This window comes from Sander lucioperca, chromosome 22 (assembly GCF_008315115.2).
Source record: "Sander lucioperca isolate FBNREF2018 chromosome 22, SLUC_FBN_1.2, whole genome shotgun sequence".
NCBI classification, from domain to species: Eukaryota; Metazoa; Chordata; class Actinopteri; order Perciformes; family Percidae; genus Sander; species Sander lucioperca.
Window position 1 is genome coordinate 8,909,941 of NC_050194.1, and position 24,175 is coordinate 8,934,115.

Here is a 24,175-nt window from a genome sequence, read left to right on the forward strand (position 1 = left end):
AGAACAACAGAAAAATTGCTAAATCAGGACTAAATCAGTCAGCCTATGCAAAATGCTAGGCGAGTTAAAGACGTGCAGTTTTCAATCAAGTCTCAAATCAAGTCTTGATTTACTGAAATATGAGCCATATTCGTACTTTTTACAGCAAATTGGTAAAGGGGATGATGATGTTTTTGGAAAATCAGAGAGCCCTCAACCCACATAGGAGCGTGTAACACTTGAAATACAATACAAAATACAGAGTTAGGCTTGGCTCTCAGAAGTGTGACAGACACATTTTAGGTTAAGTGTTCTTTTTATGGCATCATTCTATGTACATGAACATTTTGATTATTTCGTTAATTTGATCGATCGATTGATTTTGAACATGTAACAAATACTTAAAAAGAAAACAGGAATAACTAATAACATGAACAAATAAACTTAGCACAAAAAGTAAGGACATTTGTGTTTGGTAGATTATTTCTCTGTGGTAACAATGCTTTTTGGCAATAAATCTTATAGCCTTGGAAAGCCTGTTTAGTTCCCTTTCAAATGGTGCCCCATTTGTAAGGAACATGCATTTGTGGGATGAGCAGCAGTGCTGAGTATGTGGGTTGCGCCCATGAAAAATTTGCCAAATCTTCTCTGCCATTGCCAAACAGGTTATTTTGCTGTTGCTTTTGACACTTTTTTTGAGCCTCTGGTACCCCCAGGTGCTGCAAATCAGGAGCCTGATTTAGAGATGAGATTCTGCAACCAGTGGCAGTCCCATATCTCCCCAGTCTGGGACCGAACTTTATCCTCCAAGATGACAACGCTCGCCCCCACAGGGCAGGGTTTATCAGAGACTACCTCCAGAATGTGGGAGTGGAGAGGATGGAATGGCCTGCCAGCAGTCCTGACCTCAACCCCATTGAACACTTGTGGGATCAGCTTGGGCGTGCTGTTCGTGCCAGAGTGACCAACATGTTGGTCAGCCAACCAAGTCAGCCAGGGATGCCATCCCACAACAGTGTGTGACCAGGCTGGTGACCAGCATGAGGAGGAGGTGCCAGGCTGTTGTGGCTGTGTATGGTTCTTCCACACGCTACTGAGGCTCCTGTTTGTGAAATGAATACATTGTTAAATTGCCTATATGTCTTGTTTCTTCAAACTTCAAACTTCAATCATCCAATCCACCAAACACCAAACGCGTCAATGGCAGATTAAGCTGTTTGGCATAGAGAAGCAGAGAAGATTTTGCAAATATTTCATGGGCGCAACCCACATACTCAGCACTCGTCCCACAAATGCATGTTCCTTACAAATGGAGCACCATTTGAAAGGGAACTAAACAGGCTTTCCAACGGTATAAGAGTTATTGCCAAAAATCATTGTTACCACAGAGAAATAATCTATCAAACACAAATTTCCTCGTCCAAAAAGGAGTAGGGAGAAGTTATATGGTCCTAATTCTTCTCCATAACTCACTAACTCAATATGTATCATATATATGACATAAAAACAACTATCCTAATGCTATTTAATAATAATATCTATAATCAGACTGGAAGCACTTTACCGTCAGAGTGAAGTCTATACATCACTCCAACAATACCAGATTTACACCACTAGATGGAGACAGCCTGCAATTTTTGAAAAGACAATAATAATAATGTCCAACCTCTCTGCGTACTTTCACGTCTAAATACTGTCTATATCTCTTAGAAATCACTCTTAATCCTACATGCAGGGAGGCAGATCCCTGGCAAGAATAAAACTGTTCCAACTTTGGTGAGGTGAAGGAGAAGTGTGAAGGATAAGGGTTTTAGGGCTGAAACTAGTCCCAGGTGAAGTATTTGGATGAGTGGATGAAATGAGCTGTACTATGGGATATAGTGAGTATTGTTAGTGTATGTTTGATCAAAGAAACAGAGCCCACATGCTGTGCAGTGTTCCCCTAAAACGTCTACCAGACCATTGAACAATGGTTCCACCCACAAGGGCAGGGTACGATATAAGCCCCGTTTTAGAAGGGTGCTGAAGCAACCCGGCACCCCTAAAAAATAACTGCTAAAAAAGTCTATTGTTAGTCTATTGTGAGCTAAGGAGTTCTGCTGTAGGAATATCACAGCATCGTGGAAACTAAACCCAGATTCTAGACCCCTGGATCATTCATAAAAAGAATCGGAGCCATTTTTTTTTTAAAATAGTGCCTGTCAACCATTAGTGCAAATCGCATATATCTCTAATTTTCAAAAGTTATTGATAATGCTTTTCCACAGATGGATATCCGATTTCATTTGTAATAACAACTCACATTTGTAGTAATGGCCCTGTGGCTCAGCATTAAAGTAAGTTTTCTCAGAATTGTTGGTGTCTTTCTAGTTACATAATTCAGTGTTTCCCCTTCCATGATGGTCCAAAATGATGTTAAAATGCACAGTTAGCACAGTAGAATAATGTTTAAAAAAAATTACGTTAAAAGGGTGACAGGCTCTGATACTACAATCGCCCCGGCACAAAGGTATCTTTGTTAGAACAAACAGGCCGTGTTGCATTTCCACATTAGCTTTCTTCCAAGTCAGCGTAAGCATTGACAGAATATCTGTTCTGTCACTCTAAGTCGAGGAAAACGTGGTTCATTATAGAAGAGTTGTGCAGGTGGAGTTTGTAAGACGGAAAGACATCGGATTGTACTCTCATCTTGATCCGACTGCTGTTGTGTAAACCAATTTTAAGAGGCATCTACATGTTCTTTTTCGTGCATTCAATTTTCATTCATCCTGCGGTGTAGAGATACTGTTCTCGTAGTATGGTATATCCCAGACTACACAAAGCTCAACAGAAGTATCTTTAATGCCAACTTGTCACTGCATCTCTAGTATTTAATATGTTCCTGCAACAATTTCAGCTGATCAAACTGTTATAATTTCTCCAAGTAGAAAAATCTGTTTTTCTGAATAGGATTTAAAAACTACATCAAAAAGTCAATGGTTTTATCTAGTCAGTTCTTTTTTCTTTTTTTTTAATTAAAGCAGCTATAATCAAATTATAAAAGTGACTACTACTCGTATGTTAAACTGGTCACTGGTGATGAACCTACAGAGCTTGATCACCTGAATCTGCAGTTCCATTCAGCTTTACGGAGTGTATTAGCACCTTTCGTCTTATTATTTGGGTTTTTCAAGCCCGCGACTTTACTGCACAGCTGTCATGACGTTTTCATCCGCAGCACGTAGCTGTTTTCAGTGAAAAAGCTCTAAAAAAGAAACGACCGCAACGACCAGCCCCAAACAGCAAACGGACAAAGTTAGCATCTAGTGTCAGATATTTCCTTCCAGTCGTTAGTGGGGGGGAAATGATATGATATGGAGGGGTAAAAGGAGAGTGAATATCAGACTTACATTCATCAGGTGGCGACAAACACGACTTCAAATGAATGCTAATGTTGCTCTGTATGTGTTGAATGTGTAGATACCTGTTTGCTAACCTGTTAGCCGGTTTACACGTACTTGGTTATTTTGAAAAACGGAGACATTTCCCTTCGTTTGTGCCCTTCGTTTAGACGCAAACGGAGAATTCGCCTCTGAAAACGATTCTTTTTAAAAACTCCGGAGTGGAGATTTTGGAAAACTTTGTTTGCACGTTTGCATGTAAACTGAGAAAAATAATAGACAGTAAAATTAAAGGACAAAGCGACGCCGTAGACTTGCAACATAGACCAGTGAAGTGAATTAGAAGCACTTTTCCGGTGATGGCTGAGCGTTGTTGTGGAGCCTCCAACTGAGCTCTAAGACGTAGATGTGACGTGAGCAACCTGTCTGAAAGTTGGAAGTCTTCTGGTAGCTGTGCCAAGAGAAATCTCAATCATTCCCAATCTTACAGAGATGGAGAGCGTAGGTATATGTAAATAAGGAGATAACATAGGCACAGGCTAATTATTGCTAACTAAAATGCTAGTTGACATTAGTAATTAAACTTAAACAGCTAATGTAAGTCGAAACTGCCTGCGAGCTTCTCCTGTACTGTACGTTAATCTAGACGTTGTCTATTATGCGACAGAAAGTCGCATGGTTATAACACAATCGTTAGCCTATTTTTACAAAAACGTCTGCTACGGAGGCATAACGTGAGATACAAGGTAATGGAGCCTTTTATACATTGTTGTGTTTCTTTAGAAATAAACAATGGACAAATAGAGTCTTTAAATGCTTAAGATGTGAAGTTATTCGCTGTCAAAGTGAAGCCAAAATTAATGGCAGTCAATGGAATGCTAACGGTGGGTGATGGCTTATTAGCATCAACATCTCCCCATAGGAGGTACGCTTTGCGGTGGCTGGCTTACCCCATTGAGAAAAACAGAGGTTTAAGCAGCCGTGGAAGTGAGGAAGAGAAGAGAAAGGAAGTGATTTGTTGCTGTTGTTGCTATTTTCCGGTTTCTGATTGGCTAACGTGGGTTTGAGCTTCTCGTTACACTGCCACCTACAGGTTTGGCATACTCTTGACGGCATTGCCGGCATATATACATGGGTACGTGTAAACGAGCACTTTTCTGAAAACTGACTGCTGTGCACGATGTTATTTTTGAAAACGAAGAGGTTGAAATGTCCGTTTATGAAAATAGCCAGCCATGTGTAAACGTAGCATAAAAGCAGATATGTCAGTGTTGTGTTCACAACTTCTTTGCACTATTGCAGGTTTAATGAAGACAATTAACATCCATTATATAAAAAGTGGACACCTACACTGCTAAAATCTTTAATAGTGGGAGTAAGACGTGAGCTTTAACAGACTGAATTCTCTGTAAGGTTCAAGTGCTGCATGCAGGGCAGAATGCCTTTCTAGAGGGCGCAGAATTTTGTGCTACGCCCCTGGCTGCATGACAAATTGTAGTCACGAGAACATCAGCCTTGGCGGTGTTTATTTTTTAAGTTTGCCTTTGTGTGTATGACGACCTTTCAGAACAAATTGGCTTGGAGGGGTCTCACTTAAACTTTAACTCAGCCTCAGCTACTTTAGAATGCCTACTTTTCACATTCAGAAAATCTGCTGTGCTTTACATCCTGTTCAGTACAAATACCTGATGCTATACTTCATGTGAGCTGTGCTGCATAATGTTTTTCAGACGCTGAATCTAAATTGGCCTGCTTGCCTTAACTGTTCTACTTTGAGTGCAAATTATGCAACAGAATAAAAAAAAAAAAAAAAAAAAGCTTTTTCAGGAGTAGTTTGACAGGTAATTTTTCTTGAGGCTTGATCACACACTACCAAGGCTTTGGCGCAGCGCTCACACGTATAATAAATCTATTGTTGACCGCACTGACATTTTTTTACATTGACATTTAAATTGCCATTCAGCTGGCTAGTGGTGGATCTGAAAATTCATTTTCTACTTTTGTGCTCATTTCCATCCTCTCACCTGCCACCACCACACTTAAACACCCCCAAGCACGGCATTCATTACAGAGCACATTACTCGTTTTCACTGTGGAACTGAATCCTCAGCAGTGCAAATTGGCACAGCGTTCATAGTCGTGAGTCATATGGAGGCGACTCAGGTGGGAGAGAAAATAAGAGGTGATATGAGGTGTTGTTTTAAGTGGGCTCACTCTTGGAATGTATTGAATTTGAGCCTTACCTACTTCTACGTGTCAGGGGGATGTCTATTTAATCCACATTAAGCCAAAGAAAACAAGCATTTGATATGATTTTGTCACAAGGAACCTCATATGAGATGATTTAGATTTTCACCTGTCTTTACTGTGGGGGCCTTGTTAGCATTAATTTGGTGATTTGGAGATCAACATATAAGTTAAAGGGCAATTCTGGTATTTTTTTTAAACTGGGTCTCATTCTTATAATTGTGGCCATCATTTCAAGTGTTCGTCTTGGTGTGCAACAGAAAATAAACACAAAGTAGCCCCCTGGATTAGCTGTTAAGGCTAGCTGCCCAGAATGTCTGCAGTAGTGAAATGAGAGTAACCTGGGTTAAAATTTTCCAAAATATCTCTTTAAACAAACAGTGTCGGTGACGGTTAGGTACAGTAATGGTTTGGATAAAATACTAACATCAGCATGCTAACATGCTCACACGGTAATGTGAATATGCCAATGTTTAGCAGGTTATAACATGTGCTTATTAGAACTGAACACAAAGTTGAGCTAAGGCAGATGATGGAATAAAAAATATGGGGTATATTACAGTTCACACTGTGGAGACCATGAATGTCTGTACAAAATGTCCAACTCTCGACATACTGTAGTTCAGTCTGGACCAAAGTGGTGTACCAACAGACTGACATTGCCATTTCTAGAGCTACGCTGCTGCTGGCATAGCTGACAAAAAGGGTTGAATATAAAAAGGTCAGTATTTGTGTATTGTAATGTTGTTTTATATTACTATGTTTCAATGTAACACAGTCTTTAGCTACATTATGTTGAAACACAGTCATTAAAATGCTGCTAAAACAATGTTAATATGTTACGTAGACGTCTAATGCCGACCTTACGCCAAACGACTGTTCAAGCCTTGCAATTTCGTAGACACATTTCCAATAGTGGAATGAAATCATGAGAGAGTCTTGCTAGAGTTGGGGCACGTCATCTCAATGGTTTGGTGTAAGGTGGTCATAAAACTCAGTTTTTCCCATTTTGATGTTTCTGACAAAATCCAACGTGTTTGATATTATCCTAAGTTTTAGGTCAATAAATTCTTACAGTCTATGAATAAAAACTCAGTGACATAATGACAGATTGTCTTTAGATGTGAGATGGTTGTCTTTAGATGTGAAATGCTGTCAGACTGTAGTCTTTTCAAAGTCTTTTTAGTCTTCTAGTTTATGGTAGGCATTAAACTAAAAAGACATCCAGACGTGCACATTTTGTCTTTTGCAAATCGCCAACTCAGTGCTTACAAGGTGAGTTAACAAGTTTTGTGAAAGTGATAATGAAAACAGACATTTTCTAATTATAATTTTTTGGTATGAAATTGGAACACCCTGTCTGAACAGGATTCCTTGACCTTAGAATTAGCTCATACAGTATCTCCCACTAACACATAGGGCCCTATCTTGCACCCAGCGCAATTGATTTTGTACACCGACGCATGTATCGTTCCTATTTTGCACCCGATGCACAGCGAATTTTTCCCTCAACAGACTCACGTCGGTAAATTAGGGAATGAATTTGCACTCCCGGGGGCGGTTCAGCAAAAAGAGGAGGCGTGTTCCGGCGCAAACGTTCCCTAGTGCTATTTTGCAGTTTCAGAAAACAATTCGGCCACAGACCAGGAAAAACCTATTCTAAAGTCAGTGGCGCGTTATTCAGATGTTATTTTAAGGGCGCACGCTTGGCCGTAATGTAGAGTGTGCACACCGCGCATACACTTTGCTTCTCTCATCTCACGGACCCAGCAGTTCCCATTTTTGCAAACCATACATAAATACAAGGAAAAATATGACCTTGTTTTACACAACATTTCCATGAATCATGGATGTGTTGATGACATAAATGAGGAAATATTAGAGGACTTAAGGAGATGTAATGTTGAACTGCATGTGCCGATGCCACTTAACCCAAATGCCCCAGCAGCAGCAGGGGAGAGGAGAGACAGAAGAGCTGCATCGTCTATAGTGAGGTCATCTCGGTCTAATGTTAGACTACATTGCAAAAATATCACCATGCATTCATAACCTTGTGATTCAGTGAGAGTGAGCCCAAAACATCGGAAAGTATGTTTTTGTGACATTTCTTTATTGACATTTTGACAAAAAGAAAAATCAATAGCAAACGTCCGTCTCCTCGGCTGTGATCCACTCCTGGCGTGCGCCCATGGATGTATTAAGAGCGTGCGCCTAACAAATCCGCCATTATAACAGCAATCCGCCATGGAACAAGTGCGCCTGCTTTTAAAGGGAATGTAAGATAACGCTCTGATTGGTTTATTGCACGTTAAGCCCAAACCACACCTAATGTTGCTACTTCAGACCAACCCATTTTACATTTGTGTCGGGGGCGAGAGTCATTTATCTCGCTGGTATAATAGCAACGGCGCCTGAGATCTGCCCACAAAGCTACTTGCATTTGCCGTTTGATACTTGCGTTTCAGATCGTTAAAATAAGGCCCATACTGTCTTTCACCCTTTTGGTTTTCTTTATTTGGGATGTTTGCTTTATATTTATTTTGTCTTAGATTCATTTCTGTTTTATGGAAGCTCTGAAAGGCAAGGTGAAAAGTTGTACGTACGAAAAACTAAACTTAGGTTTTGGCCAAAAGTGCCCAATTTCTTTTCACCTTGCCTTTCAGGGCTTCCGTACTGTTTTGGTAAACTATAATGTGTGGTCTTCCCGTCTTTGTCCAGCCTTGAGCTATGTTGTTACGGAATAAAAGATGAAATTAACTGTTCTGTGTTTGGGAGTTCACATCCTCTTGAGAAATGCTGGAATTCACAGAATCCCACATTGGATATTATCTGTATACGGCATAGTGTATTCTGTATGATGTGTTCACCTATCAAAGAAAAACTAGGAGTTCCTCAAAGGAATTCCTGGGGGGAAATACACAGTGGAAAAGATCTTCAAGTAGAGCTATGAAAAAGGCACAAACAAACAGCTTGACCCTACATGAACTCACGTAGTTTCTGTTTCTGTCAAAGCTCTACCTTTAAATTGCAATTCCAGGAACTTTCTAAGATATAGCTTACATTAGTCAGTAGTAATCATATATAGTACATGCAGCGAAGTGAGTCCACACTAACACAAATACACAGGTTGACCATGGGAGCAGAAACTGGCCTGCATTTTAATCGCAGAGACGAGGACATTGGCCTGTCCATTACAATCAATGATCACATTATATTCTATGCAACAATAAAGAGTCACGAATAAACATCTGCTTTCGACATTATATCACACATAACATAAGCTATGTAAGCTGGGAAAATGTTACTAAAAATGATTTACAGTATGTTTTGGTTACCAACATGTCTGTACAGTACAAAGGCCTTTGGTTGTTTGGCTTTTGGGAAAAAAACAGGTTACAATGTTGTTTTGCTGTACATTGATGTTATCACATGGTTTTATATTAAGTTCCAAGGCACATAGATAAAAGTAACTGCACAGAAAAGTACATATCCATGGCTGTACACTGTCAGCAACAAGCATGTCAATTACAAAATAAAATCTGACTATAATGTGTTATCTGTAGTGTTGAAAACCCACTTACCATTTTATTCCTTCGACCAAAAGAATGTCTCATATTTGCTGCTGATCGTAACTTAAAAATCTACAAAGTTGTTGCTAAAGCTGAACCCAAACTCAGGTACATATCTGTAACTTTTTTCTGAGAGTGTATCTAGTGGCCAGCCAGTAAGTGTGCAACACTGGTTTTGCTTAGTGAGGGAACACAGAAAGTGGGATACGCAACCCTCCCCATGCAAGAACAAGCAGAGGATACCACAAAATACATAGAGTTAATATTGAACGGTGCATCCTCAGGAGTGCACGTTCTAGCCCTTCGCAAATAACTTGTGTTTCCAAAGAAGAAAGAGAGCGCAAGAAGGCAGAGGTTTCCCATTCCTCCGCTTCTTTATCATCTCATCTGTACACTATACAGTGGCAGGAACCAGACAGAAATCCGGACAAATGCCCTTTTGACATTTGGCACTGAGTTGCGCTCAGTGAACAAAGAGTCATGTCAACCCAAACAAAATTACAAAGGAAGCAGTGACTACAGGCAGCGTCTCATTGCCTCAACTGTCCTTTTTAGCGCTACATTTACACTGGTTTTGGCACAAACCGTCTTATTAACATCTACGTAACATCAGAATGGTGGGTTAAGTACATTAAGTATGCCCAAATAGCCAGTGACAAGAACAGGCATGGTTCAGTTCAGTTGAGTTTGGGTGGCTGCAAAGTGTGCTCATGTAATTCTTTACCAGCAATGAGCGTGAAAGAAAGAGGGAGATGAATGAATAGGACAGAGCAAAAGAAATTAACTGTGGATAATGAGAGAGAGAATAGTTCTTAAACTTCAGGCTTGAATGCGCTAAAATACCTTGACAGTAATGGGTGAGATTGTAAAATGGGTTTCTCAGTGAGACACACACGTCTGGGAGAGTATTCACAGGAAAGAAATAAAGATAAACTAGGGCTGTCAGCATTAACGTGTTAATCGCGATGCGATTAAGGGCCGAGCATAACGCGTTCATTTTTTTTAATCGCACACCACCATTTATTAAATTATTTTTACTTCACTCGGCTTTGCGTCGTGCCTAACAGGCTACTATTTTGACCCTTTGCCGCACTTTGCCATACTTCCTCGTAACAACACATCCTGCTGCTGCGGGCATGATGAAGAAAGACAGCAACACAATTCTGAATGGCGCTTTTTATTTTCCAAAACTCCCGGACGGGTCGAAAGCCATATGCACATTGTGTAAAGCCGATTTAAATATCACCGAAGCACGTCAAGCTTGAGCTACCACCTACGAGCTAAGCATAGTAGTACAGTTAACGTGACTCAGGTTGATGCTAGCAGGCTCAGGCAAAGCACTATTTTGGAGAGTGCTACTCGCCGACCTGTGGATGAAACCAAATCCAAAAAATTACTACCGCTCTTGCAAAATGGGTGGCAACTAACTGCAGACCTGTCAGCATCGTAGAAGACTCTGGTCTTAAAGACTACGGTTGGCATGTTCTGACCCGTCCATACATTGCTGTCAAGGGGGACAGTAGTTTCACGCATACACAGCCTGTACGACATGGAGAAAGCGGCCAAACTGGAGCTGCTGCAAAGTCAGTGAGTAATCAAAATTATTTAGGAGTTACTGCACACTATATTGACTCTAGATTCAAATGTGTGGCTAGATTCACACATTTTTCTTTTGTTTACAGTAAATAAATAGATAAACAAATACAAATCTTAAAATCAACTTCATAAACTTGTCACTTTCTTTGCATTCATTTGATTCCCAAATCAAGATACACTGGTAATAATTGCTTTCCATTGTTAATATGTACTTAACAACAGTTCTGAAATGCAAAATAATAGAATTTTAATCATGTGATAAAACATGCGATTAATCGCAATTAACTATAGAAATTCAGCAATTAATCGCGTTTAAAAAAAAAAAATTATCGTTTGACAGTCCTAAGATAACACCGAAATATATAGCCTTTTCCAGTTTCAATCACAGGTTTTCTACATGTGATGATTAAATTTAGAGCTGCAAAGATTAATCAAATTGATTAGCTGTCAAATGTTAAATGAATCCGCAACTATTTTGATAATCGATTCATCGGTTTTGGAAAATTCTCTGATTCCAGCTTCTTAAATGTGAATATTTGTACACTCCTATATGACAGTAAACTCAATATCTTTGAGTTGTGGAGAAAAAAAAAAAAATTTGAGTACATCATCTTGGGCTTTGGAAATCACTGATCGACATTTTTCACAATTTTCTGACATTTTATAGACCAAACAACTAATCGATAAATCGAGAAAATAATCGCAAGATGAATCGACAATTAAAATAATCATTAGTTGCAGCCCTAATCAAATTGCAATCCAAACATGTTTCTGGTTGGTCTTGGGATGTGTCCCATTATTGGACATAGACATGCAAAATTGGTCATCCTCATCATCTTCTGCATTACTCAGTCAGGGGTGTGACGCGCTTACGTCTGGGTTACACATTGTGAACAACATGACTAGAAAGTGTTCCTTGTGTCTTCATATATACATCATGTGGAATTGTACCTACACTTGTCTCTGAGTGTGCGTTCCTATTTTGACCTGTGAGTGAAGATACGACTGACCCTGCTACAGCAGTGACAGCAGAGAGACATTGCCATGACAAATTATTTTCTGCGGTAACCTCCCGTGACAAGCCCTGTCTGACCCTCATCTCTTTTGATTGCACTGATGGATGGCTTCTACATTGACTGATACATCACACTGACACCGTAGCATATGGCGGATGACCTTATTACCATAGAGACTTTGCAGTTGTTTGACAAATCTCCTGGCAACTAGGTGTGGTTCCATCATGGAGGTCCGTTGGATAAAAGTCTGATAGCTAAAACGGAAATACATGTCTGCTGTGGATGTGGGCTTATTCATTTAGCATTAATGGAGTGATAAGGTTTCCAAATCCAGGTTACTGTGACAAGGTTTTTTCTTGTAGCTCCTTTGGCTCTTGCTCTACTGTGGCTTAGTGGAGTCAGACCATTTAACTAAGCAAACTGCTATTGTTTTATCTAGCTAATCAACCAGCTAGCTAATTCATAATAGCTGATAATGATGTTGATTTGTGGAAGTTTAGGTTAAAAGTTGTAAACTGGAGCTGTTTCATTTTGGACAATATGTACATTTCAATTCTAAGCAACGACTAATAGTCTAAAGTCATGCTAGCAGCTCTGTGGTTGTACTTGAGTGCAATGCTAACATGCTCATATTGACAAAACTAACATGCAGATATTACACAAGATATAATATTTACCGTGTGCATCTTTGATCAACGACCATTGGTCAGGAAATAGGTCCTGAACAAATTGGGGTTTTGGTACTGATTGGGTAGTGCGTTAGCATGCTAACATATCCTAATTAGCAGTACAGATGAAGCTGACGGGAATGTCATTAGTTTTGCAGGTATTTGGTTTTAAAGTGCTGGGAAAATAAAATAAATTGACCTGATGTTGGTTACATGTAAAGTTAATGGATCACCAAAGTTATTACAGGTCATCCTCTGAGGACCATGAAACCATCTTTGGGAAAAATGTATGTGACGTTTACATTGATTTTTTAGTTTGGCCCATGTCCCATCCACTAACATGGAGGGGGCGGGATTTATGACCTATACTGCAGCCAGCCACCAGGGGGCGATTGAAATGTTTCGGCCCTACTTATACAGTCTATGCATCAACCCCTGGTCTATACCAAATTTCATGACAGATTGTCCATCCAAAAGTTGTTGTGATATTTCAATATGGACAAAAGTGGTGAACTGACAGCCTAGCATTGCCACGCCGCTAGCATGGCTATAAAAAAACAAACATGGGAACCTCCATGATGTTCCACTGATTGATTGATTGATTGATTGACTGATTGATTGATTTTCCCATTAATCAATCTGGCATCCTGACAGTCTTGTGTCCCTCCAAGCCACTAATTATAAAGCGCAATAAACTGGAGTTGTATGCACTTTTACTATAGCTGCTGCCTGCTTATTGTTTTCACTATTCATCTGGTGTAGTGAATGCCACTGAGAGATGCATTGAGTCAAGTTCCTTTGACAGGTTAATGGTAAGCTTGTCGAGGTATGTGGTATACAATTATAAAAGCATACAATTCATATTTTAACAAGAAGTGGCTTTCTGAGCCATTGTTGCCCCAGAGCTGGCGACTTCCAAAATGGCCATTAGAAGGCTTCTAACAATGTCTGAATTTATTATACAGGTGTTTCAAGTTCTGTTTCTCTTAATGACTCATACACCTTGCTCTCTTCCTGTCAGCTGTATCCATTAAGTCTGCTGAAATCTCAAGCTTTCTCTTTACAGTATGTGTTGTGTTCTCTATCCCTCTTTGACTACAATACACATGTTTCTGCCTTCTGTGAAATTTAGGCATTTTAGCAAGCATGTGCTGGCTGAACCAAATGTGAAGCTAAGGACAGTGACCACATTTCAACATGAACTCTGGAGGAAATCTTACATTGTCAAAACACAGCACTTCACAAGTAGAAATGGGCTCTTTACAATGACACCACTGGCACAGGGAGCAACTATTGTTAAGACCAGGAAAACAGTGAAGTGTAAAGTACACATGACGGGTTTCACACATAGTTTTAGAGCTGCCCTTGATGCATTACAAGAACACAGAATTTTACAGCAGGGAATGGCTTTGAAATATAATTTGGTCAGGACACGGAGTCGTCCATGTCAGAAACTTTCCCCCAAGCTGTTTTGTTGTAAAGGGAGCAAGGTCAAGATATGTTTTATTTAACTTAATCAATAACCCTGGATGTTCAAATCAAAGGTTCACGGATCTTCCACGGATGCAGCTTCTCCCGCGGAGATGCCAGCAATAGAGAGAAAAGACCATCCTTTGTTTGTCGTAAATATGTATATGTATATATACATGCCTGGTTGATCACATAAGACCAAGCTAATCAGCTTGTATGTATAAAACATGACCATGAATCGTTTCCCTTTTGGCTCAAGATTTTTGATTTTGTTTTTCTTTTAAAGACTCTATAGAATTACCGTGCTGGCTGTTTCCAACTGAAATGGTTGACTTTCTTCTTCAGCAGTATTTCCACATTCAGAGAAATCAATGCCGACACTTCATAGCTCTCAAAACACTCCATCAAGGAGAGCCTGGATGGTGCTCAATCCTGTCTAACTCTCTCTCTACCATGGGTGAACCAGCCCCAGTATTTCTCCGGTGGGTCCACAGCAGTCCATTCTCTGATCCTGCATCTCGTTTTGATTTTGGTTCAGTCTGCATGACTTCTGACAACTCAATAGAACCCTGGCAAGCATTAACAGCACTCCTATTTACGTTTGACCTGAACATCACTTGTCCCTGCTGTGTTTAAAATCACTTCAGTCAATAATTTTCGTCTTAGGGCGAATTCAACCCAAATAATATTAGTTTTGTGCTGGAGTCAGTGTACTTTCCCTTAAGAAATTGTTTATTTTTCAACTAGACTTTGTCCATGTGTCGATGTCCATGAGCAGCAGCTATTATATCATCGTCCAGCCCCTGCATCTATACTGGCAGCTCATCTGTCTGTCTCTCTGGGCTCCTTGGATGTGACTGCCGCTGCTCAGATGCTGGTCTGTAGCTCGCCATTCAGCAGGGCAGCATTGTGAGTCTCAAGATTGGCGTTGAGTACAGCATCGTTAACCATCCTGCTCCTGTCTGCCCTGCTGTCACTGCGTTCTATCTCGTCTAGGCCTGCTACCTTTTTCAGGCATAGGACGTTCTGAAAGCTCTTCTTGAAGTTGTCTGACAGGAAGGCGTACAGGATGGGGTTGGCGCAGCTGTTGGCGTAGCCCAGCACCACGACAAAGTCGAAGGTGCTCTTCGCGGCAGAGGTGGGGTTGATGGAGCTGGTGACGGAGGTGACGTTGAATATGTAGAAAGGCAGCCAACAGAGGACAAACACCGCCACCACTATGGACACCATCCGTGTTACCTTACGCTCAGAACGCTTGCGCTTGCTGGAACCCACCCGCATGCCAGACGACTTTACCTGGCAAAGGAATGGACTGTCAGTGGCTTAAAATCTCTAAAGTATAAAAGCACAATGTTAACACTATGAGACATATAAAATATCTTAAAGTTAAACTTTGACATTTTGGTATACGCTTGTATGCTTTTTTTAGACAATAGTGAGATGAGAAGATTGACACAAGTCTAATATATTTCTGTTAAATATGAAGCTACAACCAGGAGGCTGTTTTCGTAGCTTAGCCTAAAGACAGGAAGTAGCTAGCTGTTGAAAGCTTAATAAACAATCTGTTCCCAAACTGAAGTGCAAAATCATCAAGTTGGGGTTTTACGTAAAGTTATGCTGGATTATTTCTTGGCCGGGCACAGTGACTTTAGCAAATAATATACAACGTGCTAATTAGGGAGCTTCAGAGGTGCTTTTGCTAAGCTGAGCTAACCGGCTGTTGGCTTTAGCTTCAAATTTAACAGACGGGTATATGAGTTGTATTCTTATCTAACCCATGGCAAGAAAGCAAATTAGTGTGTTAACCAAAATGTCGAACTATTCCCATTAAGAGCCTAGGAAACAGATTATAAAATTCACCTCTCAACATTTTCAGAACTGTAACCAATCAATAAGTGCTAGCTAGCTCATAGCCCTGTTCCTGGAACAAGCCAATGGCTATCAGAGGGGACGCAAACATTTTAGTTACTCAGGCATTCATACAATTTGCAAAAGGAAGACATTTTGAAACTATTAACTCACCAGGTGGTAGACATGTTTTACTGACTAATAAGGTGGCAAAACATTTTTTTTTTACTCCCAATACAGTCGGAACAAGCCATGTAACGTCATGAGCTGAATGGCTGCAATACTATTGATTAAAACAGGCTAATGTTTTTGGTCTTTCAGCCGGATTATGGAAAAACTATGGGCCCAATTTTCATGAAACTTGGTGGAAGGTGTAGCATTGGGAAGAACCAATTCATTTTCGGAGCAGATCCGAATCACTGGGCGGATACACAAATTATTTTTTTTTTTTACTAATTAACACTGCAAAATAGGGCGTTTGTGCTGCATTCATGTGGTGTCAGAATAATTGGTAAAATGACTTCCCAACTGGGAAAATTCACACTGGATTAACATTGTGAGATAATGCGTTTGTGGAGGTCTGTTCTCTCCGAGTGCCCTTCTAGTTTATTGCTTCCAGTAATCACATTCTGTCAAAGCAAATCATGTTTTTGTTGCTTTAAACCAACCTGACAAACTTTTTTAACCGTATAAGTCTCTATTAGAGAAAATTTCCTACCATCTGCTGTATTTTCATCATTATTCTCATTACAATGTTAACGAATGCCTGTAAAATTAAAATGTTAAATTTCTCTAGCTAGCCTGGATAGCCTTCCAGGGCTAGCTAGCTTGTGTCCTATAATGTAAAATGTAATATTAACGTAATCGCCATTAATCGTGATGTTGGTTTTCTTATGTAACATATATTAGCCTAAGCAAACAATCTTATAAAAAGATAGTTAACTGTGCTGTGGCAAAAAAATGTCCATCATTTCAAAGTTGTCAACCGTTAACTACATTCTTATGCAACAGTGACATTTTAAAATGAGCCATTTATCTGAATCTGAATTAAACATGACTTAAATGGCCAAAAAACTTCCACTATGTTGGTGACTGTTGGATGTTTGTTCAACATTCTAGTCCTGTAGCCAGTAATAATCTTGTTATTGAACTGAATGGAGAAAATTATAATTATCTTGCATTATATGTCCAACATGTGGAGGCGGGCTCTTACCTTGACTATAATGAGCAGGTAGCACAGACATATGACTGCCAGAGGAAGGCAGAACCCAATGAAGAAGGTATAGATTATGAAGGCTGTGTAATAGACATCCTGGGGCTCCGGCCACTCGATCCCACACGTTTGCTCCTTGTGAAGGCCACTAAAGATCAAAGTAGGTAGGATGACTAACAGGGACACACACCACACTGTCAGGTTGATGAGCTTGGCCACGCGGGGCTTCCGCCATTTTGTGGACTTAATAGGGTGGACCACAGCGAAGTACCGATCAATGCTCATCACCATCAAACAGAAGATGCTGGTGAACTGATTGAGAGAGTCTGGGAGAGGGTGGAGGGGAGAAGTGGAGAAGTTGAGAAAGAAAAGTAAAATTAAAATACGTATCAGTAATTGCTTATGCTTGTTCTTTTTTTTCAAACAGGAGGTTTATAAAGTATGATAAAGGCTTTTAGTAAGACAACTGGGATGACCAACAATGTTGGAATTGCAACTAAAGTCTATGCAGCATCTATAATCTATACACATAAAGCAATAGCTCAGCATTGAGGGGAGGACGCTTATTTAAAGATGAAGCTACAACCAGGAGACGGTTAGCTTAGCTTAGCTTGGCAAAAAAATAGAATAATAATTGAATAAGAGTATATCCCAAATTGTTAAACTATACCTTTAAGACACTTAAATGTCTAAGATTTTGAACAAACACTCTTGTAATAGAGCTCAACAGTGACCGCCCACTTTTAAACGGCTCTGGTTCCGGAAGTGATATTACCCATTCAATTGCACCATTGATGTTTCAGAATATGCTTATAAAGAGTTTTAAGCCTGGAACCAAGCCAACCTGCTACGAGATGAATCATGCCCATAAAACATTTGATATGGCGCAAAAGAACATTTTAAAAACGGCAAAACGACCATAGACTTCAGTGGTAGCAGCTCGCTATAGCCGTTCGCGGGTTCTGTAAATATTTCCATGGTAACAGCGAGCTCCACCAATCAGAGATGCAGCTGTTACACTTGAGATTGTTGATAGTGTGGTACTTCTCCATGACGTCGCAAATAAAACAAGGTTGATTTCATACAGACTTGTGGCTTCTACATGAGCATTAACCTTCGTTTCACAACCTCGTAGCTCGTGGTCAGTCTACCTTGGATGGTTTAGACATTATGGCTTATAATCAAAATCCTTAGGGAGAAAATGAATTGGATTTTCACTTCCGGAACCACACTTTTGAGCTCTATTTGCAACTGAAGTCTTAATACTTAAAAAAAGTACAGATGTTTATTTGGGTTTTCTTTCAATTGCAACCACAGCAGACAATGATTTCAGGATAATTGAGGAAGCCAAAAGGGTTTCTTTGCCCATTAAAACTGCTGCTGTTTTCTCAAGTGTACCATAAGCCTTCTGCTCTACACCTACCGACAGTCATGATCACCCTGCACAGCACCTCTCCAAAGGGCCAGTGCACCAGCGTCAGCTGCAGGGCGATGAACGGCAGGCTCATCATGCACAGAACATCGGCCACCGCCAGGTTCAGGATGTAGATGTTGGTCACCGTCTTCATTTTGGCGTATCGCAGGATGACATATATGACCAGGGCGTTGCCGCACAGCCCCACGGCGCATACTATGAAGTAGATGAGGGTGATGACCACAGAGCTGGTCTTGTCCTGGTGAGGCTCCCTGGCCTTGGAGATGTTCAGGTCCAGGTTGGACTCATTTCCCTGCATGTAGCTGTCGTACAGTAGGGGCTCAGGGATGGAGATGTTGGGGACAGTCGGGAGAAAGGGCCACTGATCCAAGGCCATGATGGCTGAGAGGTTTAGGGTGTCAAAGGGTTCCGCATTCCTAAAGATGGTAGGGATAGATGTTAAAGGAGCTTGGAGAAGGTAGATATTATTGGGTTTGAGGTTAGGATGTTACATGCTTAAAAACATTGATATTACCATGCAAGACTGTTGAAAGCAGGGTAAAGGGTCTTCAAGTTCTAAAATAAGCCTTGGGTAATGGGAATTTGACACGTTGCGGTCTAAGGGTTTGGGTCTCTGGGGATCGGGATGACTGGGGATTTTCATTAATGAGGAACCACAAGTATCACATCCCAGCTGTAGAGAAACAACAAAACTAGAGAGAGAGAGAGAGAGAGAGAGAGAGAGAGAGAGAAGAACAGAATGAGAAAAACATTTCTTTTGACAAATAATAAAAGTCGTTCAAAATCCATGAGTTGCAACGTTACTTAACTTGTTAACTGCTTACATGCCGTAACATGTAAAATATTCTCTCTAGAGAATACTACAGGTATGTCCTTCACATGTTTACTTCTTATTATCCTCAATATTACTTATTCGCCTCATGGCAAGCATTTGGCAGACAGAGACATGGAGAAGATGCCAAGATGCCAATCCAACCAAGTTCAAATCTGACATGATGTCAGCTTTTTTTTTGTTAAAAACAACTTTTGGCCGTTTTCTCACACAGCAGAGAGAGAGAGAGAGAGAGAGAGAGAGAGAGAGAGAGAGAGAGAGAGAGAGAGAGAGAGATGCAAAATACTGGAGCCCACACCCAACCCAATTCAACATACAACTTTTATGTCATGACTAGGGCTGCAACTAACGATTATTTTCATTGTTGTTTAATCTGTCGACTATTTTCTTGATTAATCTATTATTTTTTTTGGTCTATAAAATGTCAGACAATGATGAAAAATGCCGATCAGTGTTTCCCAAAGCCCGACATGACGTCCTCAAATGTCTCGTTTGGTCCACAACTCAAAGACATTCAGTTTACTGTACCAGAGGAGTGAAGAAACTAGAAAATATTCACATTTGAGAAGCTGGAATCCGAGAAATTTAATTTGTTTTCATAAAACATTACTCAACCGATTCATTTAGCGATTAATTTAATAGTTGATAACTAATCGATTCATCTTTGCAGCTCTAGTCATGACAATGATTTGCACAATTTTGCACTCAAGAGTCTAGTGTATTAAAATTTCACAAAGATTTGCAGGCGTGTGTGACTACAAAATCACAACCTTTACTTTAGAGCCATACTTGTGCCAGTGTCAACATTTCAGCTGGATCTCGTCCGGTCTTACACTCTTTTCTCACTTTCTAACACAGTCCAGACCCTAATGCTGTGTGTGCGTGCATGCATGCGTGCCTCCCCCACATATGCATACATGCAAAAAGGTCCGCCTGAGCGAGAGCACGTCAAGGGCACTGTGCTGCAGAAGACAAATGTTTATTCAATTGATCTCGGGGACAAACAGCTCCGGATCTGTGGCAAGCTCACTCACTCTTTCCCAGCGGTGTCAGCATCAGGGACATTTTGTCCATTTCTTGCTTTTTAAAAAAAATTTTTTTTACCTGAATTAGGCCAACATGTGATTGGCACAAGTGGGCCCACTTTAGACAGTCCGCTTTGTGCTACTGAAGGGTATTGGATAACTGTTGGTTGCAATTACTGTCTATGTGTGGTGAATGTGTGTGTGCATGCACTACTGATGATGGGTGTCTATTATAGAAATCTACAAAAGGTTTTTCCTTAATATATACTGTATATTTTATAATGTGTTAACAAATGCGCATTACAGTCAAAAGAGATGTGTTTTAGGTTTGTCAACCAATTCCAGCGATAAAGATAACTAAGTCTGGCCAATAGGAATCCTTTGGTGGCCATTCACCTCTGAAACAGTGTTGGTCTGTCTATTTCCACATGGCTGCACACATCAACCCTTAGTTTGTTGAGGGAGTATTTGACTCAGACCGCTGCTACGGTGGCATTTAGCTGCTAACCACTCTACTTATTAGTAAGATTCATAGCAGAATTTTGGAGGCCAAAATGATCTACAAGCTGTCTCACTGTAGAAGCTTTCTTACCCTTGTGAGAGCAATTATATGCGTCACACTGCGTTCTCATAACTGAAAGGAATTTTATTGGACGCAAATGAAGTCAAATTTTCAAATTAGAATCCTTACGATTTTAATGCCGGTTGATGTGACTGTTACTAGGGATAACAGCGAGTGGCGGAATGGAGGACACCGCCACTAACAATGAAAACTACCATATAGTCTGAATGTAATACCACTTCTCTCTGACCATAACTCTCGTTAAAAACGGGGTCTGATTTCATTACAATCGTATTACTTGAAGTGCAAAAGTCTAAATCTTCAAAAAGAATCTCTATTGGCCCTTGCAAACACATTTCGGTGGAGCTCCATTATACACCTATGCGCTTATGTGCGTGTGATAGTTGAGCGTGTGAGAGATATGAAGGGGAAAGTGCACAGAAAAGCAATCAGCACTAATCATACATCCACTGATGAAAGGGTTTATAATGTTATTTGCTAGCAGGAAGCAGGAAGGATAATTACTGTGTAAATGTTGGTATTATTTGGTAACATCTCAGAGTTTAATTATCAGGCAGGGTAATTGTTTCATAGTATTAAGAGTAAAGGGTGATTCGGTGGTCCATTAAAACTCTTGCAATGGAAAAGTCTAATGGGCTCACAGAGACTCAGAGAGAAACATGAATTGCAGCATGGATGTCAGGAGCTGCATTTCAGCTCAGCACTGACTGTGAACAGATGAAGCGCTGCCAGCAGTTTGGCTTGATGCAGCCTCACACCATAACAATGTTAAATATATGAATATGAATCATATTTCTGTATATCTGTACAGATGCTGCCCACAAAGACCCTGGGTCTGTCCAAGGTTTCTGCCTAAAAGGAAGTTTTCCTCGCCACCCAAATGCTCACTCGTGGGAAATAGTTGGGTCATATAAGTTATAGTGTGTGGTCTAGACCTACTGTCTATCTGTAAAGTGTCTTGAGATAACTATTGATAACTATATTGAATTGTGTGTGATCATGTCCAGCTCACTTCCATTTATTCGGAGCAAAGTTGAAACTCTCCTCCAACAGTGAGCGGGTCGGTTTTTCTTCCTTCGCAAGGACACTTTGACATAAAATGGCTGCAGCAGCCATCAGACCTTTTGGCCTTTCTCATTGAAAGACAAACTCCGTATTGTCCCTGGAATGTTTCCAAACCAACTCCCCCCTGTTAACTCACACAATTCTGCTTGTTTCTCCACTGTGGTTGCACCTGTTCCAATTATGTTTGCTGTGCTGGGATGAAGGAGCATACATCTACCCTCCTCTTTATCCCCACAGGCAGAACTAGACGTTAGAGTGCGCATAAAGCTCATGTGATTGGTTTGAGTTCATTTGAATCCGTTAATTGCATTTGGGTGCCATATACGAGCTTACAGGTGCGCAATGAATTAGCGCAGTGTGTAGGTACTTCATGGTAAAAAAAAAACAACTTTCAACAGATAAAAAACAGACCTGACTGTGAAAGGATTGCATTAAAGTGCGCAAAAGCAAGCCAAAGTCCACTCAGAAATGCCTATAGGCTAGATGAGGACAAATTCGATGAGCACCATAACACATTTATACAAAAAAATGTCAATAGCATCACTTACTTTTACATTGAAAATTGAGCACTCCCTCTTAATATCAAGCCCATCGTAAGGTGTCCTTCAGCTGAGGATATGGTGTCCAGCCGCTCCGAAGCGGCGCCGACTTGCCGGAAAGCTGCATCCCGCCAGCCTCTCCATCCACCTGCTACCCGAGGATTACGCACGGCGTTGGCGTTCAACCGTCCACTCGCTACCTTCGCCAGAGCTGGTGGTTATACTGCGTCTCTCGTGTAATTTTACCTCCAAGAAATCTTCCGCGTTTGTAAAATGGAATTTTGGCAAACCAAAAAAAAAAAAAAAAAAGCCGTAGTGCGCTCACAGTGCGCTGCGTCCAACGAGAGAGACAGTCTTGGCACGACGAGTCAGTCAGAGCGGCAGGACTCACGACTAGAGCGAGAGAGAGAGAGAGAGAGAGAGAGAGAGAGAGAGAGAGAGAGAGAGAGAGAGAGCGAGAGCAACAGTCTGAACGACAGATCAGTAGAAACGTTGAGCACGTCACCGTGTGTGCGTCGGTGTCCGGGTGATTGCTAATTTGGAGTTATGCATAGATGGCTTTTTCCCTTAGCCTTCTGTCTGAACATCAGACTGTTCCAAATGTGTAAAACCAAGTTAAAAGTGCAATATTCCTATGGCACATACCTGTACTTTCGCAGCCTCTCTGTATCAAAGACACATTGTTGTTTTCATGGCAATTCCAGATACATCTATCAAAAACAAAAAATGCTGTATGGTTGCAGAACAAATTAATGCAGAGACGTACAAAATGTGAAGCTGCCTCGCAGAAAGATGCCCCAGGAAATCAGCTTCCCACTCCAATGATTTCAAGTGTTATCCAGGCCTTCATGCTCACAGTCAGTGGTGCACTTGCTCGTCAGCCGACAGTGATGACACTCGGATCTGAAGGATGGAGCCACCAACAGCCCCCTTCTCCGTCTTTATAGAGGAGGAGAAATAAATGAAGTGCAGATGGCGTGTATCCTTCACGACCTCTCCATGAGAAAATGTCCTGCCATTTCTCCCAACATAGCAACACAAAAGTGCTGCTATTATTGCAACCAGCTGTTGCCCTACCAAAGATTAATAGTTCTATTTATGTCTAAACTGATAGGAAGGACAGAAGCTGCACAGAGGGGAGTAGTTATTCTGTGCATAAATCCCTATCCATGTAAACCAGTGGACAGTCAGGAGGGTTCAGGTGTGTGTGTGTGTGTGTGTGTGTGCTGTGCTGGGGTTTGAGGTCAGCTAGTTTTTTGGGTGAGATCAGTATTGTGTGTCACTGAGGAGGACCACATCTGACCTGCAAGTGGTTCAATTCATTGTTTAAATGATCAGTAAGGCCAAAGTGGTAAAGGGATAATTTACGGATTTTCAACCAGCTCTGTGTCATCGCAGTGTGTGCAGTGTGTGCAGATGAAGGGCGCCGGAACAGTGCCTGGAGCTACCCGCCACATCCACCAGTAAAATCCACCAGTAAAATCTACGAGGTGACGCATTTTGTGTCTGGGAATTTTTGGCCGGCGAAGGAAGGAGCGGCGATTTCTGGGCTCTGGCAACATAGAGGGAAGTCCAACACAGTTCGTTTGCATATACCCACACTGCAATGACACAAAGCCGGTTAAAAGTCTTCAAAGTATCCCTTTAAAGAAGAAATATTAGCATGTGTAACATTTTAACATTAAAGTGCTAATATTATATATATATATA

General features: G+C 40.8%; 1 protein-coding gene and 1 long non-coding RNA gene across 5 annotated transcripts; both read right to left on the reverse strand.

Annotated features, from left to right (window-relative positions):
• Positions 1 to 8,733: 8,733 nt before the first annotated feature.
• On the reverse strand, positions 8,734 to 13,918 carry LOC118494252. The gene is made up of 2 exons (XR_004896369.1): positions 11,126 to 13,918; positions 8,734 to 10,108 (listed from the first exon to the last, which is right to left on the reverse strand). It is a non-coding gene; the product is annotated as an uncharacterized LOC118494252 (long non-coding RNA).
• Positions 13,919 to 13,925: 7 nt separating this feature from the next.
• sstr2a (somatostatin receptor 2a) lies at positions 13,926 to 23,518 on the reverse strand. 4 transcript variants are annotated; one of them, XM_035997551.1, is made up of 5 exons: positions 23,111 to 23,518; positions 22,475 to 22,858; positions 18,410 to 19,113; positions 16,987 to 17,312; positions 13,926 to 15,221 (listed from the first exon to the last, which is right to left on the reverse strand). In XM_035997551.1, exons 3-5 carry the CDS (start codon positions 18,795 to 18,797, stop codon positions 14,793 to 14,795), a joined length of 1,143 nt encoding a protein of 380 aa, XP_035853444.1. In that variant the 5' UTR covers positions 18,798 to 19,113; positions 22,475 to 22,858; positions 23,111 to 23,518; the 3' UTR covers positions 13,926 to 14,792. The 4 variants fall into 4 exon arrangements, 3 of the variants coding, with proteins under 3 accessions (XP_035853444.1, XP_031151230.1, XP_031151229.1); XR_004896368.1 differs by lacking the exons at positions 22,475 to 22,858; positions 23,111 to 23,518 and having other exon boundaries at positions 13,926 to 14,315; positions 14,378 to 15,221; positions 18,410 to 19,124; XM_031295370.2 differs by lacking the exon at positions 23,111 to 23,518 and having other exon boundaries at positions 18,410 to 18,837; positions 22,475 to 22,864.
• Positions 23,519 to 24,175: the final 657 nt, after the last annotated feature.